The sequence below is a fragment of the Sciurus carolinensis genome, chromosome 13, assembly GCF_902686445.1.
Source record: "Sciurus carolinensis chromosome 13, mSciCar1.2, whole genome shotgun sequence".
Classification (NCBI taxonomy): Eukaryota; Metazoa; Chordata; class Mammalia; order Rodentia; family Sciuridae; genus Sciurus; species Sciurus carolinensis.
The window spans coordinates 42,429,703-42,442,521 of NC_062225.1; the positions used below are offsets into that span (position 1 = coordinate 42,429,703).

The 12,819-nt window shown below is 33.0% G+C and overlaps 1 protein-coding gene across 1 annotated transcript in view; it reads left to right on the forward strand.

Moving 5' to 3' along the window:
• The window catches only part of Usp34 (ubiquitin specific peptidase 34), a 221,303-nt gene that overhangs the window by 126,358 nt on the left and 82,126 nt on the right, over positions 1-12,819 (forward strand). The window contains 5 exon segments of the mRNA XM_047522220.1: positions 283-369; positions 5,818-6,018; positions 9,567-9,649; positions 11,611-11,651; positions 11,787-11,911. Coding sequence (XP_047378176.1) covers positions 283-369; positions 5,818-6,018; positions 9,567-9,649; positions 11,611-11,651; positions 11,787-11,911 — 537 coding nt within the window.

Consider the following 12,819-nt stretch of genomic DNA (forward strand, 5'->3'; position numbering starts at 1 on the left):
GGCCTCACTAAGTTGTGGAGGCTGGCTTTGAACTTGGGATTCTCCTGCCTCAGCCTCGTGAGTTGCTGGGATTACATCCATGCACCACCATGCCATGCACAAGAATATATTTTTTAAAATTTCTTGAAAATGAATATTATTTTATATAGCAGGTATTTGTATTGAAAATAATTTTCTAAATGAAAACTGTAACATTTTAACAAGATGGTGGATCAAAAAGTAGGTTGTCATTACGTTATATATCTGCTTTTCTCTTACCATTATCCTCACAATTGCTTACAGTTTGTTGCTGCTGGAGGCCTTCAACAGTTACTAGAAATTTTTAATTCTGGAATTTTGGAACCTAAAGAACAGGAATCTTGGACTGTGGTAAGTGAAAAACTTAGTGTTTGAATTAATCTCATTTCAAACACTTCCATTTCCATTAGTAATGTGTAACTTTTGTACATACTTCTTTGTAATAAAAGAGAACTTGGGCATGTACTAGAAATTTTAAAATACAAAGTTTAATAAACTAGTTATGAAATAAAAGTTCTTTGTGTTTGTTAGTTGTTAGTAAAATTACTCTGAACTTTGACAGATTTATAATTATTTTTCCTTTAGGTTGTTTAAGTTTTATATTCATACTTTATATATATCAACTTAAAGATTTTGTTACTTTTTCAAATTGCTTTCCATATTTTAAGTAATTTTTTTCATTGTTAAATTTTGTTTTGATAATTCTTTTCTAGCAGTAATATTTTAAAAATTTGTTCTGCTGGTGGATAGATAAAGAAATTAAGAGTAAGCCTTTGAAATTTTCATAAATACTTGGACATTGCTGCATTATTTTTTATAATATTCAACAAAAGTATTGACTCTCATAACAGAAATATTTTAAAATGGTGCTTTATCACTGGTCGCAAATATTAATAAAATAAAGTTGCTTGCAGAATAATATTAAGACCTTAATAATGAGCCAGTCATGGGGTTGTACCCCTTTAATCCCAGCAATTTGGGAGGTTGAAATAGACAGATTGCAAATTCAAGGTAAACCTGAATAACTTAATGAAACCCTATCTCAAAAAATTTAAAAGGACTGGGGATGTAGCTCAGTGGTAAATGCCTTGGGTTCAATCCCTGGTACCAAACAAACAAACAAAAAACCAGAAAACCTAACTTCATAGTGGTATCTAAAGTGGTGCAGATGTGCTGGAGGTAAAGCTGAATGGTAGAGCACTTGCTTAGTGAGTTGCAGGGAGGTTCTAGGTTCCAACCCCAGCAGAGCAAAATAAATAAAACTGCACAGTCCAGTTTTGAACTAAATGTAGAGCAGATTAATGTTCTCATACATTTCATTCAAATATTAATGTTAGAACTTGATTTTTAGATTTAACTTGAAACACAAGATTTAAACATTAATGATTTCATATCAAATATTACTATGTCCACAATGAGAGAAAATACATTTAAAGAGAATTGTTATCTACCAAGCTTTTGTTAATCCTGCAACTCTTTTCAACTTCTATTTTATGTATTTTACTTTAGAAAATATCCGTATGTACAGCAGTTACTACAGTTCTATGCTTAATATTTGAAATTTATTTTTGTTGCATTTTATTGGTAGTTATTTCTTTGTTGTCCCATTAATATCTGAGAATGAGGAGGTATGTTTTGGTTCTTTGGAAATATGGGAAAATTGAACTATAATTATTGAGTTTTATTTCATCCACAGGAATTTAGTTTATAAACTGTTCTCTGTTCTTAGTAAAAATTACATGCAAACATTTGCTAACAGTTTCTTTGTTTCCTTTGAAATTGTGGATACTTTTATGAAGTATCAGTAAAGAACATGTTACTTTCCGTGTGACATGTTAGCCTTAGAATGCTTAAAATGGCTGAGGTACAAATCACGCTTGAATTACAGACTGGCTTCAGGTCAACTGATTTTTTCCTATTCATAATCCATCTCTCTTAGTATTATGGAATACTTTTAAATTAAGGGTCATTCTTTTTACTTTACCAACTCATTTCCCTTTTAAAATACAAATTAGGGACTGGAGTTGTAGCTCAGTCAGTGGTAGAGTGCCAAGCATGAGGGTGGCACTGGGTTCAATCTTCATCACCACATAAAAATAAATAAAACAAAGGTATTGAGTCCATCTAAAACTAAGAAAAAGAAGTTTTAAATAATCAGATTAGTTGAGGTACACCTATTAATGAAAAATTTTCTTTCTTTTCCTTCTTTCTCTTCCTTCTCCCTTCATCTCTTCCATTTTTTCTATGCTGGGGCTAAAACCAGGACTTTGAACATGCTAGACAAGCATGATAGCACTAACCTGTATTCCCAACCCCAAACTTTCTTGGAGATGTAATTTGCATACAGTAAAATTTGACTTTTTAAAATGTACAGTTCCATGGTTATGGTATAGTCATAAAATTGTGCAACCATCACCACAGTCTAATTCCAGAACAATTTTCTCACCTCAGAAAGAAACTGCATACCCAATGGTAGTTCTTTTTCATGTTCCCCATACGATTTAGCCTTGGTCAACCACTAACCTAATTTACTTTTTATCTCCATGGATTTGCCTATTTGGGACCTTTCATAATTGAAGCTATACAGAGTGTGATTTTCTGTGACTGAATTCTTTTACTGAGTGTAGTATTTTGCAGTTTTATTCTTCAAAGCATGTATACGTAATCCTTCATATGAATATAACACAGTTTCTCAATTAAAAGACATTTGGATGGTTCCACTTTTTGGCTGTTGTGACCATGTGTGTAGGTGAAAGGTATCAGTTCTTCTGAGCGTATGTGTTGGCGTGGTGTACCTTGCCAATGCTTGTTCTCTGTCTTTTTTATGATAGCGTAGTGGGTGGTAAATTGTATCTCATTGTGCTTTTTTAAAATTTGTGTTTTTCTGAAGTTAATGATCTTGAGCATGTTTTACTGTTTTTATTGACCATTCATAAGAGTAAAGGAGCATACATGCAAGTGAGTATGTGTTTATATTTTCTTGGGTGAAATATCTTTTCAGTCATAGCTGAATCCAGGGAAGATGAGTTTTATCAGTTGTTGTTGAACATGGTGGTGTTTCCATTTCAAATTCATTCCCGTTTTTGTTGTTGTTTTTGTTTGTACCAGAGGCACTTATCCACTGAGCCACATCCCCAGCCCTTTTTTTTAAATTTTGAAATAGGGTCTCACCAAGTTGTTTAGTACCTTACTAAATTGCTGAGGCTGGCCTTGAACTTGAGATTTTCCTCTTTTATCCTCCAAGCTGCAGGGATTACAAGTGTGCTCCAGCATACCCAGCCATTACTAGGTTTTAATTGGGTTCTTTTATTGTTGAGTTGTAAGAGTTTTTTAGTTTGGATATTAACTCCTTAGCAGACATGATTTACATATATATTCTACCAATATGTGTATTATTCTTTTTTCCCTTTCTTGCCCTGTGATATATAAAAGTTTCTAATTTTGAAGTCAAATATCCTTTTTTCTCTTTTGCTGCTTGTTCATTTGGTATTGCCAGAAACCACTACCTAATCTGAGGTCGCAGAGACTGATAACTGTTTTCTTCTGAGTTTACTAGTTTTTCTCTCTCACATTTAGATCATAGGTTCATTTTAAATGAATTGTTGTATGTAATATGTGGTTATACTCCAGCATAATTAAGATAAAGAACATTTTCATTTTCTCAGAAGTTTTATCCTGATGTTTTGCAGTAAATTTTATACCCCCTCTCCCAACCATCCAGCCCTAGGCAACTATTGATCTGCTTTGTGTTACTCTAAATTAGGTTTTCATTTTATAGAATATATAATTGGAACAATACTATATATACTATTATTTTTTCCTTTTTTTAACATGTAGTTTGAGATTGAATGTATATTGGTAGTCTTACTATTTTATTTTTGAGTAATATATTTATTGTATAAATGTAACAGTTTGTTATCTACTCATCTATTAATGGGCATTGAGTTGTTTCCATTTGGGGGCTATTATGAATAAAATTGCTATAAACATTTGTAAATAAGTCTTTGTTTATATATGTTTTTGTTTTGGTAAATGCCAGATATGAAATTACTACGTAATGTGGTAACTGTAATAAATTTTACAGAAAGCTAAAAAACTGTTTTTGAAAGCAATTATATTATGCAAAATATAAGAATTTTATTTGTTCTATCTCTTTACCCTGAGTTAGTGTGTTCAAGTGTTTAAAATTTGAGTCAATTGCAGACTGAGGGTATAGCCCAGTGGTAGAGCACTTGCCTGGTATACACAAGGCCCTATTTTTGATCTCCAACACTGCCAGAAAAAGAAAAATATTTTCTTAAGCCATTCTTCTGTTTCTGTATGTGTGCCATTATTTTTAGTGCTTTTGCTTTATCCTCCTCTGATTGTTATCAATAATGTTTAGCATCTTTGCCACTGCTTATTTACCATGTGACTTTTTTTAGTGAATTGTCTCTTCTTTTGTGTTTTTGATTTGTTTTGTCTTAATATAGAGTGTTAAGATACCACCCCCTCCAACCCCATTGTTTTACCAGTTTGGACAAGTCTTTTCTCAGATGTATGTGTAGGGAATGTTTATAGTCTAGGACTTTTTCCTTATACTGACAATATTCTTTTAAGAGAGAAGTTTTTATTTTTAATGAAATTTCCATTAAGCCTAAGAAATATTTCTTCCAAGGTCACAAAGATTTTTCTCCTTGTTTTCTTCTATATGTCTTATAGGTCCTTTAATTATTTACTTTTATGTATTTTGAGCTTTTTGTGTATATATAAAGTAAGGTTGAGGGGTTTTTTTCTCCTTCATGTGGATATCCAGTTTTTCTAGCACTGTTTGCTAAAAAGACATTTCTTCTTCTCCCTACTAACTTGGTACCCTTCTCAAAATTTAGTAATTCAAGGGAAGAATACTGTTTCCTGATATATGGATATAGGAATATTGTTATCAGGAGAACAGGAGGCTAAAGATTTTTGTAGTGTAAGCACTGAAACTTGACATCTTATATATGTGATATTTTAATTAATGTATTTAAAGAAAATTTTGAGTTAAGATCATGAACTCAGATGTAAATTTATTTTTCATACCAAATACTTAATATTTTACTAAAGAGATAGTTCTTTGATTCTATGTATTTATTTAGCACTATGAATTGAATACAGGGATGCTTTCCCATTGAGCTACATCGATCCTTCCAACTCTGCCACCATTCCTCCTCCCCAAACAGGGTCTAAGTTGTTTAGTTTCTTGCTAAGTTACTGAGGTTGACTTCTACCTTGCAATTCTGCTGCCTCAACATCCCAAGTTACTGGGATTATAGGCATGTGCCAATGTGCCTGACTTTTTATTTTAAGTGTATACATAGAAAGTACTAGATTTTCAGTTGAATTGTTTTTCTGAATTATTGAGAATTTCTTTGGTTTCAAAATATTAAGACTATTTTGTGGGAAAATTGCACAATATTTATCTCAAAATACTGATGAATAAAATATATCTTTGTATTTTAAATAATTTTTTATAAAATCGTATTACATTCTAAACTGTGTATCTTCTCCAAAGTCTATCGTATACATTTTTATGATAATTTCATGAAAGAAATGAATGTGTCATTCCCATTTCTTTTAAATATACTTTGTATATTTTCCTGTTTTCATTTTTGTATGATTGGATGATTTCCATAATATTTGAGCACAAAGATTTCTATAGTATATTAAGTACTAGCTATACTAATTTTTATTTCCTGGTCTTTTAAAAATTTCAAAATTGTATTCTGGTCATGTTATATTAATGAAAATAGGGAAATAACATTTTTTTCTCATCCACAGTGGCAACTAGACTGTCTTGCTTGTTTGCTGAAGTTAATATGCCAGTTTGCAGTAGATCCCTCCGATTTGGATTTAGCTTATCATGATGTCTTTGCCTGGTCTGGTATAGCAGAAAGCCAGAGGAAAAGAACCTGGCCTGGCAAATCAAGGAAGGCTGCTGGTGATCATGCCAAGGGCCTTCATATACCACGATTGACAGAGGTAAAGTATAGAAGTTAAGAGTAAATTGTAGATCATTAATTCTAACATGTTTTTGAGAGGGTGTATTTTTGTTTTTACAAAGCAAAGAAATACATATTAGCCTAAGAAATTTTATCCTTGCTAACTGATATGACCTTAGAACTGAAGTGATACCATGGTTTCAAAGTGGTAGTAATGAGGAAGTAATAATTCTTTTCAATTCTTCTTCCAAAATGTAAGCATGGTGTGCTATTTTAGTGTTATCTAACTACAGGCCTTTGTTCATTATTTGAGGTCAGTAATTTATATACTAAGTGTATTAGGCTCCATTCGGAAAAACAGAACCCAAACTAGGCATTTCAGCTTTAGAAATTTAAAGGAGGAAGTTGATTTTACATGTTCATGTTGGATTGCTTAAAAGCAGAAAAGAGAATGGTGAGGAGCCATTCACCACCCCAGAACTCTAGATAAGAAAGTGTTAGGGTTATGAAGGAATTAGAAGCTTACAGAAAGGATCGTGTTTAACTGGGGTTTTGGCCTCTAAGATAGGAGGGTCTGCTGAATTCTCAGAGGAGACTGAATAAAAAGCTGAATACAGGAGTGCCTGAAACTGGCTGCCTCTTCTAGATAAAATACTTTGGAAACAATGCTGACAGGAAAAAAACCAGGAAGCATTCTGTCTAGTTCCCCAGGTTGGCAGAACCTAATAAGAAGCCGGCTGGAAAAGGAAGAGTTTGGTTTCTGATATACTACCCCTAGTATTATAGAGAAAATTATGTAAATATGTGGGTATTGTAGAGAAAGTACGTAGGAGGTAAATTTTTAAAAACATTTTATAGTCATAGATGGACACAATGCCTTTTTCATTTATTTATTTTTATACGTGTTGCTGGGAATGGAACCCAGTGCCTCACATGTGCTAGGCAAGCACTCTTATCACTGAACCACAATCCTAGCTGCAAGAAGTGAATTTTGAGCAAAGAGAGAATAGTGTAATAATCAGCATATCTAGCAGTTCTTTTTGACTGTTGATTTTGTTCATCTAATCAAATATTCACCTTTCCATCATCTCTATCAATGAACTGGAGAGTGGGGGAGAATTGAAGATTAATTTTTACTAATATCTCTTTCTCATTCTATGTCTTTTGATAATAGTGCCTGACTTTATACCTTCCCAAGAAACATAAAAGTAATGAATTGTTACAGATAGATGAATATGGTGATGAACATAAGGTTTGGAAATTACTGGTGTAAATAGAAACCTGAAGCATGTTTCCCTTTTGCAATTTTAGTGATTAAGCAGGAGAAGTGATCTCTGCCAGTATTACAGATCATTTATATCAAAATTAAACATTGGAAGTACAGTGTAATCTGATTTATCCCACAGTGTTGTATGTTGCAAACTATTACTTAATAGTAACTTTTTGGACTTGGGATATAGCTCAGTTGGTAGAGTGCTTGCCTCACATGCACAAGGTCCTGGGTTCAGACCCCAGCACCACACAAAATAAACCAAAAATAACCTTTCTTAAAATTTTCAGTAATGGGTTTTTCAAGGATAAACTTTTCAGATTATAATATAAATATTTAAATTGGCTATGATCCTTTCTATCCATCAACTCACTTAATTTCTTTCCTTCCTTTTTTTTGGTACTAGGGATTGAACCCAGGTGTGCTTAATGACACCCATTTTTATTTTCAGACAGTGTCTCACTAAGTTGCTGAGGCTGGCCTTAAACTTGAAATCCTCCTGCCTCAGCCTCCCAAGTCACTGGGATTACAGGCATGTTCCCTTGTACCCAGTTCCTCAGTTAATAATTGCAGTGTTTGATGTGTGTTTGTAATTTCCCCTTGGGGTTTGAATAATATGAATATGTAACTCTAGATTAAAATGTACAGATTGATGGAGTTTTTCATTGTTTTTAAATATATGCATCTGTGTGCTTGCTTCAAATAAATCAGAATATTCAATTGAACCTTCCTTAAGTCTCAAGTGACTACCAGTAATAATCTTTATATGTTTTTTTCAGAGCTTTTTCTATAGATATACCAGTATGTTTTTATAGTTTTGAAAAGATGCATAATATATTCTTTGCATTAGTTTATTTGCTAAAATTAATTATAGCTTTGAATGTACATTAAAGGTCTTCATAGGTAAAATTTTTTCTGGTATTCTGGAGACTAAATCATTTAATTTTGATGTACTATAGACATAAGGAAGAACATTTAATCCATTTAAGAATGTGCTATCGGGCTGGGGTTGTGGCTCAGTGGTAGAGCACTTGCCTAGCATGTGTGAGGCCCTGGGTTTGATCCTCAGCACCACGTAAAAAAATAAATAGTATAAAGGTATTGTGTTCATCTACCAAAAAAAAAAAAAAAAAAAAAAAAAAACTTAAAAAAAAATTTTATACTTCCATGTGGTTTCCTTACACTTCTTTTAGAAAATTGCTTTCAAATCTCAGACTAAGCTATGCTGGCTTACGCCTATAATCCTAGCGACTTGGGAGGCTGAGATAGGAGGACTGAACTTTCAAGGCCAGCTTGGGAATTTAGCAAAAACCCTGTATCAAAATAAAAATATAAGAAGAATCAGGAATGTAGCTCAGTGATAGAGTGCCCCCGGGTTCAATCCCCAGTACTTGGGGAATGGTTGAGGGCAGGGGAATGAGAAAAAAACAGAAAACCTCAGACTGTCTCTCAGCACTTTTTGATTTGTCCTTGAACTTGTGATCCTGCTTTCTCGGTCTCCCAAGTTCTTGAGACCACAGGCATGCCTGACTGTAGAAACTTTATTCATTCTGCCAGAAACACGTTTAATTATTCTCCCCTTCTTTGGCTGGTTTAGCACTTTGCATGTACTGATGTTTCAGTGCTGTCTGCAGTGGAGTACGCCACCAAACTAAAAAAGTTCCCAGAATGAGTTCTGACCTGCAGAAGGGATTTTGTATTTCTTTGTTAAATTAGTGAACTAGTTTTTCCCAATAAATGGGTAAATAGCAAGAATTTAGAAATTAAGTATTTATCAGGATCTTGTACTTTGAAAGTTAATAAGGTAAATGTTGAACCTCAGGATTTTGAATCTATCCATAGTGTATTACGTTGCTTTTTAAAAGTATTTATTTCAGGACATTTGAGGAATCTGGCACTGCTTGAATTTTTATATGTATTTTCTTATTCTTAAAGATAAAAAAAAAGTTTAATTCTTCACTTAACTCTGCCCTACCCTCACTGCAAGACCCACTAACATTTTAATTACATAGTATTTTTTTTTTCTTTTTACCCTGTTCTGTGACATTGCAAAATCTATGGATTAAATGTAAAGAATATTTTTGCCTCCTGTTTCTAAATTTTCAGTATGTTCATTTTGCAGTTATTGCTCTTAAGTTTGGTTATAAAATTTTGGTTTTCTAATGTTTGATATTTTTATGGTAGTTTTCCAATAATTCTATGGATAATCTTTGTTTTGCCATAGGTAAATATCAACGTAATTTGAAATCTTGGGTTGTGAATATGCTCTTTTGTCTTACCATATTTAAAGATTGATTTCAAATGTTTTTGTTTTGAAGGTGTTTCTTGTTCTTGTCCAAGGAACCAGTTTGATTCAGCGACTTATGTCTGTTGCTTATACATATGATAATCTGGCACCTAGGTATGCATTTTTCATAAATTATATATATGTATTTGTAATAAGAATATAGTGTATAAAAACTCCATTTCAGAAAATTTAAAACTAAAGGGTTTTATAATGGTCTCTGTTACCTGTCACGTAGATTGGCATAGGTTGTCAACATTTTGTCAGGAGTTATGCGTTCATAAACAGGTTCTTTGTTTTCATATTTTTCTGAATCTTTTGAGAGTAAGTTGCAGACATCATGACTAAGTTTACACATAAATACTTTTTCTCCTAAAATTAAAACTACTTTCCCTGGTCCAGGATCATGTATTACCTTTAGTTGTCATATTTCTTCCTTTTTATTTAATCAAATCCTTTCTTAACCCTCCTCTGATGAACAGTATGAACAGTACAGACTTTTTTTTTTTTTTTTTTTTTTTTTTGGTACCAGGGATTTGAACCTAGGAGTGCTTAACCACTCAACCACATCTTCAGCCCTTTTTTCGTTTGTTATCTCCACAAACCCAGAGTGCTGGGGACTCAAACCCGGGCCTCCAGTATGAGAGGCTGGCACTCTACGAGATGTGCTATATGGCCTGCACTTCTTCAGCCCTTTTTTAAAAAAAATTTTGACACAGGGCATCCGTAGTCTAACCAAGTTGTTAGGGCCTCACTAAGTTGCTGAGGCTGGCTTTGAACTTCTTCCTGCCTCATCCTCTGGAGCTACTGGGATCCCAGACATGTGGCATCATGCTGGGCCGAGACTTTTTTTTAATAGATCATTTTCAGTTTGGGTTTCTTGATCGTTTCTCATGATTACACATTCATAACAGAAAACTCCTTTAAGGTAATATTGTGTCCCAGTACATTAGAATGTTTATTTTTCCCATTATCAGTGATACTAATTTTGATCAATTAATCTTCAGGTTACTGAACTATAATGTTTGCATTTTTTTCTTTTGTTAAAAATCAATCTGTGAGAAAACATTTGATTTTTTTTTTTTTGCGGTGCTGGGGATCGAACCCAGGGCTTTGTGTTTGCAAGGCAAGCACTCTACCAACTGAGCTATCTTCCCAGCCCCGAGAAAACATTTGAAACTACAAATTTCTGGCTTGTGAAATTTTCATTTCTTGGTTTTAGCTTTTACTAATTTTCTCAAATCTACCTAATTTAAATATTGATGCAATGTTGATTTTTTTTTTCTGTTACTTTTACTTTTGTGTTTATTAATTGACACCTTTGTGAGGAAAAGCTTTCTCCCTTTTATTCATTTATTTATTTATATTTTTTATTAAAATATTTTTTATGTTTATAGACACATTTTGATTCATTACACAAATGGGGTACAGCTTTTCATTCCTGTGGTTGTACACAATGTATATTCATGCCATTTATGTAATCATACATATATATAGGATAACACTGTTTCATTCTACTGTTTTTCCATCCCCACCCCCTCCCACCCCTTTTTCCTCTATACCATCCAAAGTTCCTTCATTCTTCTCTTCCCCCCACTTTTCCCCATCGTTATATATTGTCACGCACTTATCAGAGAAAACATTCGGCCTTTGGTTTTTTGGGCTTGGCCTATTTGACTTAGCATGATGTTTTCCAGCTTCATCCATTTACCAGCAACTGCCATAATTTTATTCTTCTCTATGACTGAGTAATACTCCATTGTGTATATATACCACAGTTTCCTTATCCATTCGTCAATTGAAGGGCATCTAGGTTGGTTCCACAATCTAGCTATTGTGAATTGAGCTGCTATGAATATTGATGTGGCTACATCACTGTAGTATGCTGATATTAAGTCCTTTGGGTATAAACTGAGGAGTTGGGTCATTATTTTTAATAATCATGGAAAAATACATATTTCTTTTAGAATTTATTCTATTTGGGGGACATTATTACAGACTTTAAAGGACATATAAGAAGTCATTTTTAATTCATTGTTGAGTTTAATTAGTGGTGGCGATATGTTTTTACTTTACAGAGTTTTGAAAGCCCAGTCTGATCACAGGTCTAGGCATGAAGGTAAGGGTTTCTCAAAGTTAACTTTTAATAAATAAAGATGTTAATAAAAGGTATAAAATTGCTTTATCTTTAAAAATAGTATGTATCTTTGTTGTATCATAAAGCTTTGTAGTCATAATTTTTTCCTTTTTTTAGTTTCACATTATTCAATGTGGCTCTTGGTGAGTTGGGCTCATTGCTGTTCTTTAGTGAAATCTAGCCTTGCTGATAGTGATCATTTACAAGATTGGCTGAAGAAATTGACCCTCCTCATTCCTGAGGTAAGATAAAAAGATTGGAGAATACTGTTCATATGTTTTCCTATTTTTACAATTGACGATTTAAAAAGAGCTATTGCATGATTACATAACTATATCCCATTATCTGTTTAATCCTGTAAGGTATAGAATGTTTTAAACAATGCACTTCACTTAACAAGGATGAATATTATATATTTGTAGTATCTATACATTTTTTTTTTAATGGCGATAATTAAATCTAGGGGTGCTTTACCACTGAGCTATATCCCCTGCCTTTATATGTTTATTTCAAGACAGAGTCTTGCTATGTTGCTTAGTTCCTCACTCAGTGCTGAGGTTGTCTTTCAACTTGCAGTCTTCCTGCCTCAGCTTCCCGAATTGCTGTGATTATAGGTGTGCTCCCCTGCACCTGACCATATTTGTCTTTTTGAAACATTTGTTTATTGAGTGATTATTTTGCTTGGACTTTTTTAAAATTGCCTTTTCCAAGAGGTGGGAAGAACTTGAACATTTATTTTGGTAATTCATGTTTTAGAAAACTTGATTGCCTTTTATATTTAATAGAGGTAAGAGAAACTAAAAGTCAATAAACTAAATATATTTTTCTTACGTTGACATGGAGACCTGAAATTATAGAAATATATTCTTACTAATAAACTTAACCACAGTTACATATACTTTTATAAAAATAAGAGCTGTAGTTTTTATAAAAAAATTTTTTTAGTTGTAGATAGACACAGTAAATTTATTTTTTTAATTTTTATGTGGTGCTGAGGATTGAACCCAGTGCCTCAAACATATTAGGCAAGCACTAAGCCACAACCTCAGCCCAAGTTACATATTTTTTTAGTTGGCATCTACTATTACTGTTAGCTATTGTTTGAAAGTCATATATATTCTTGTTCTGGCTCTGTCTTAGGTATCTATTG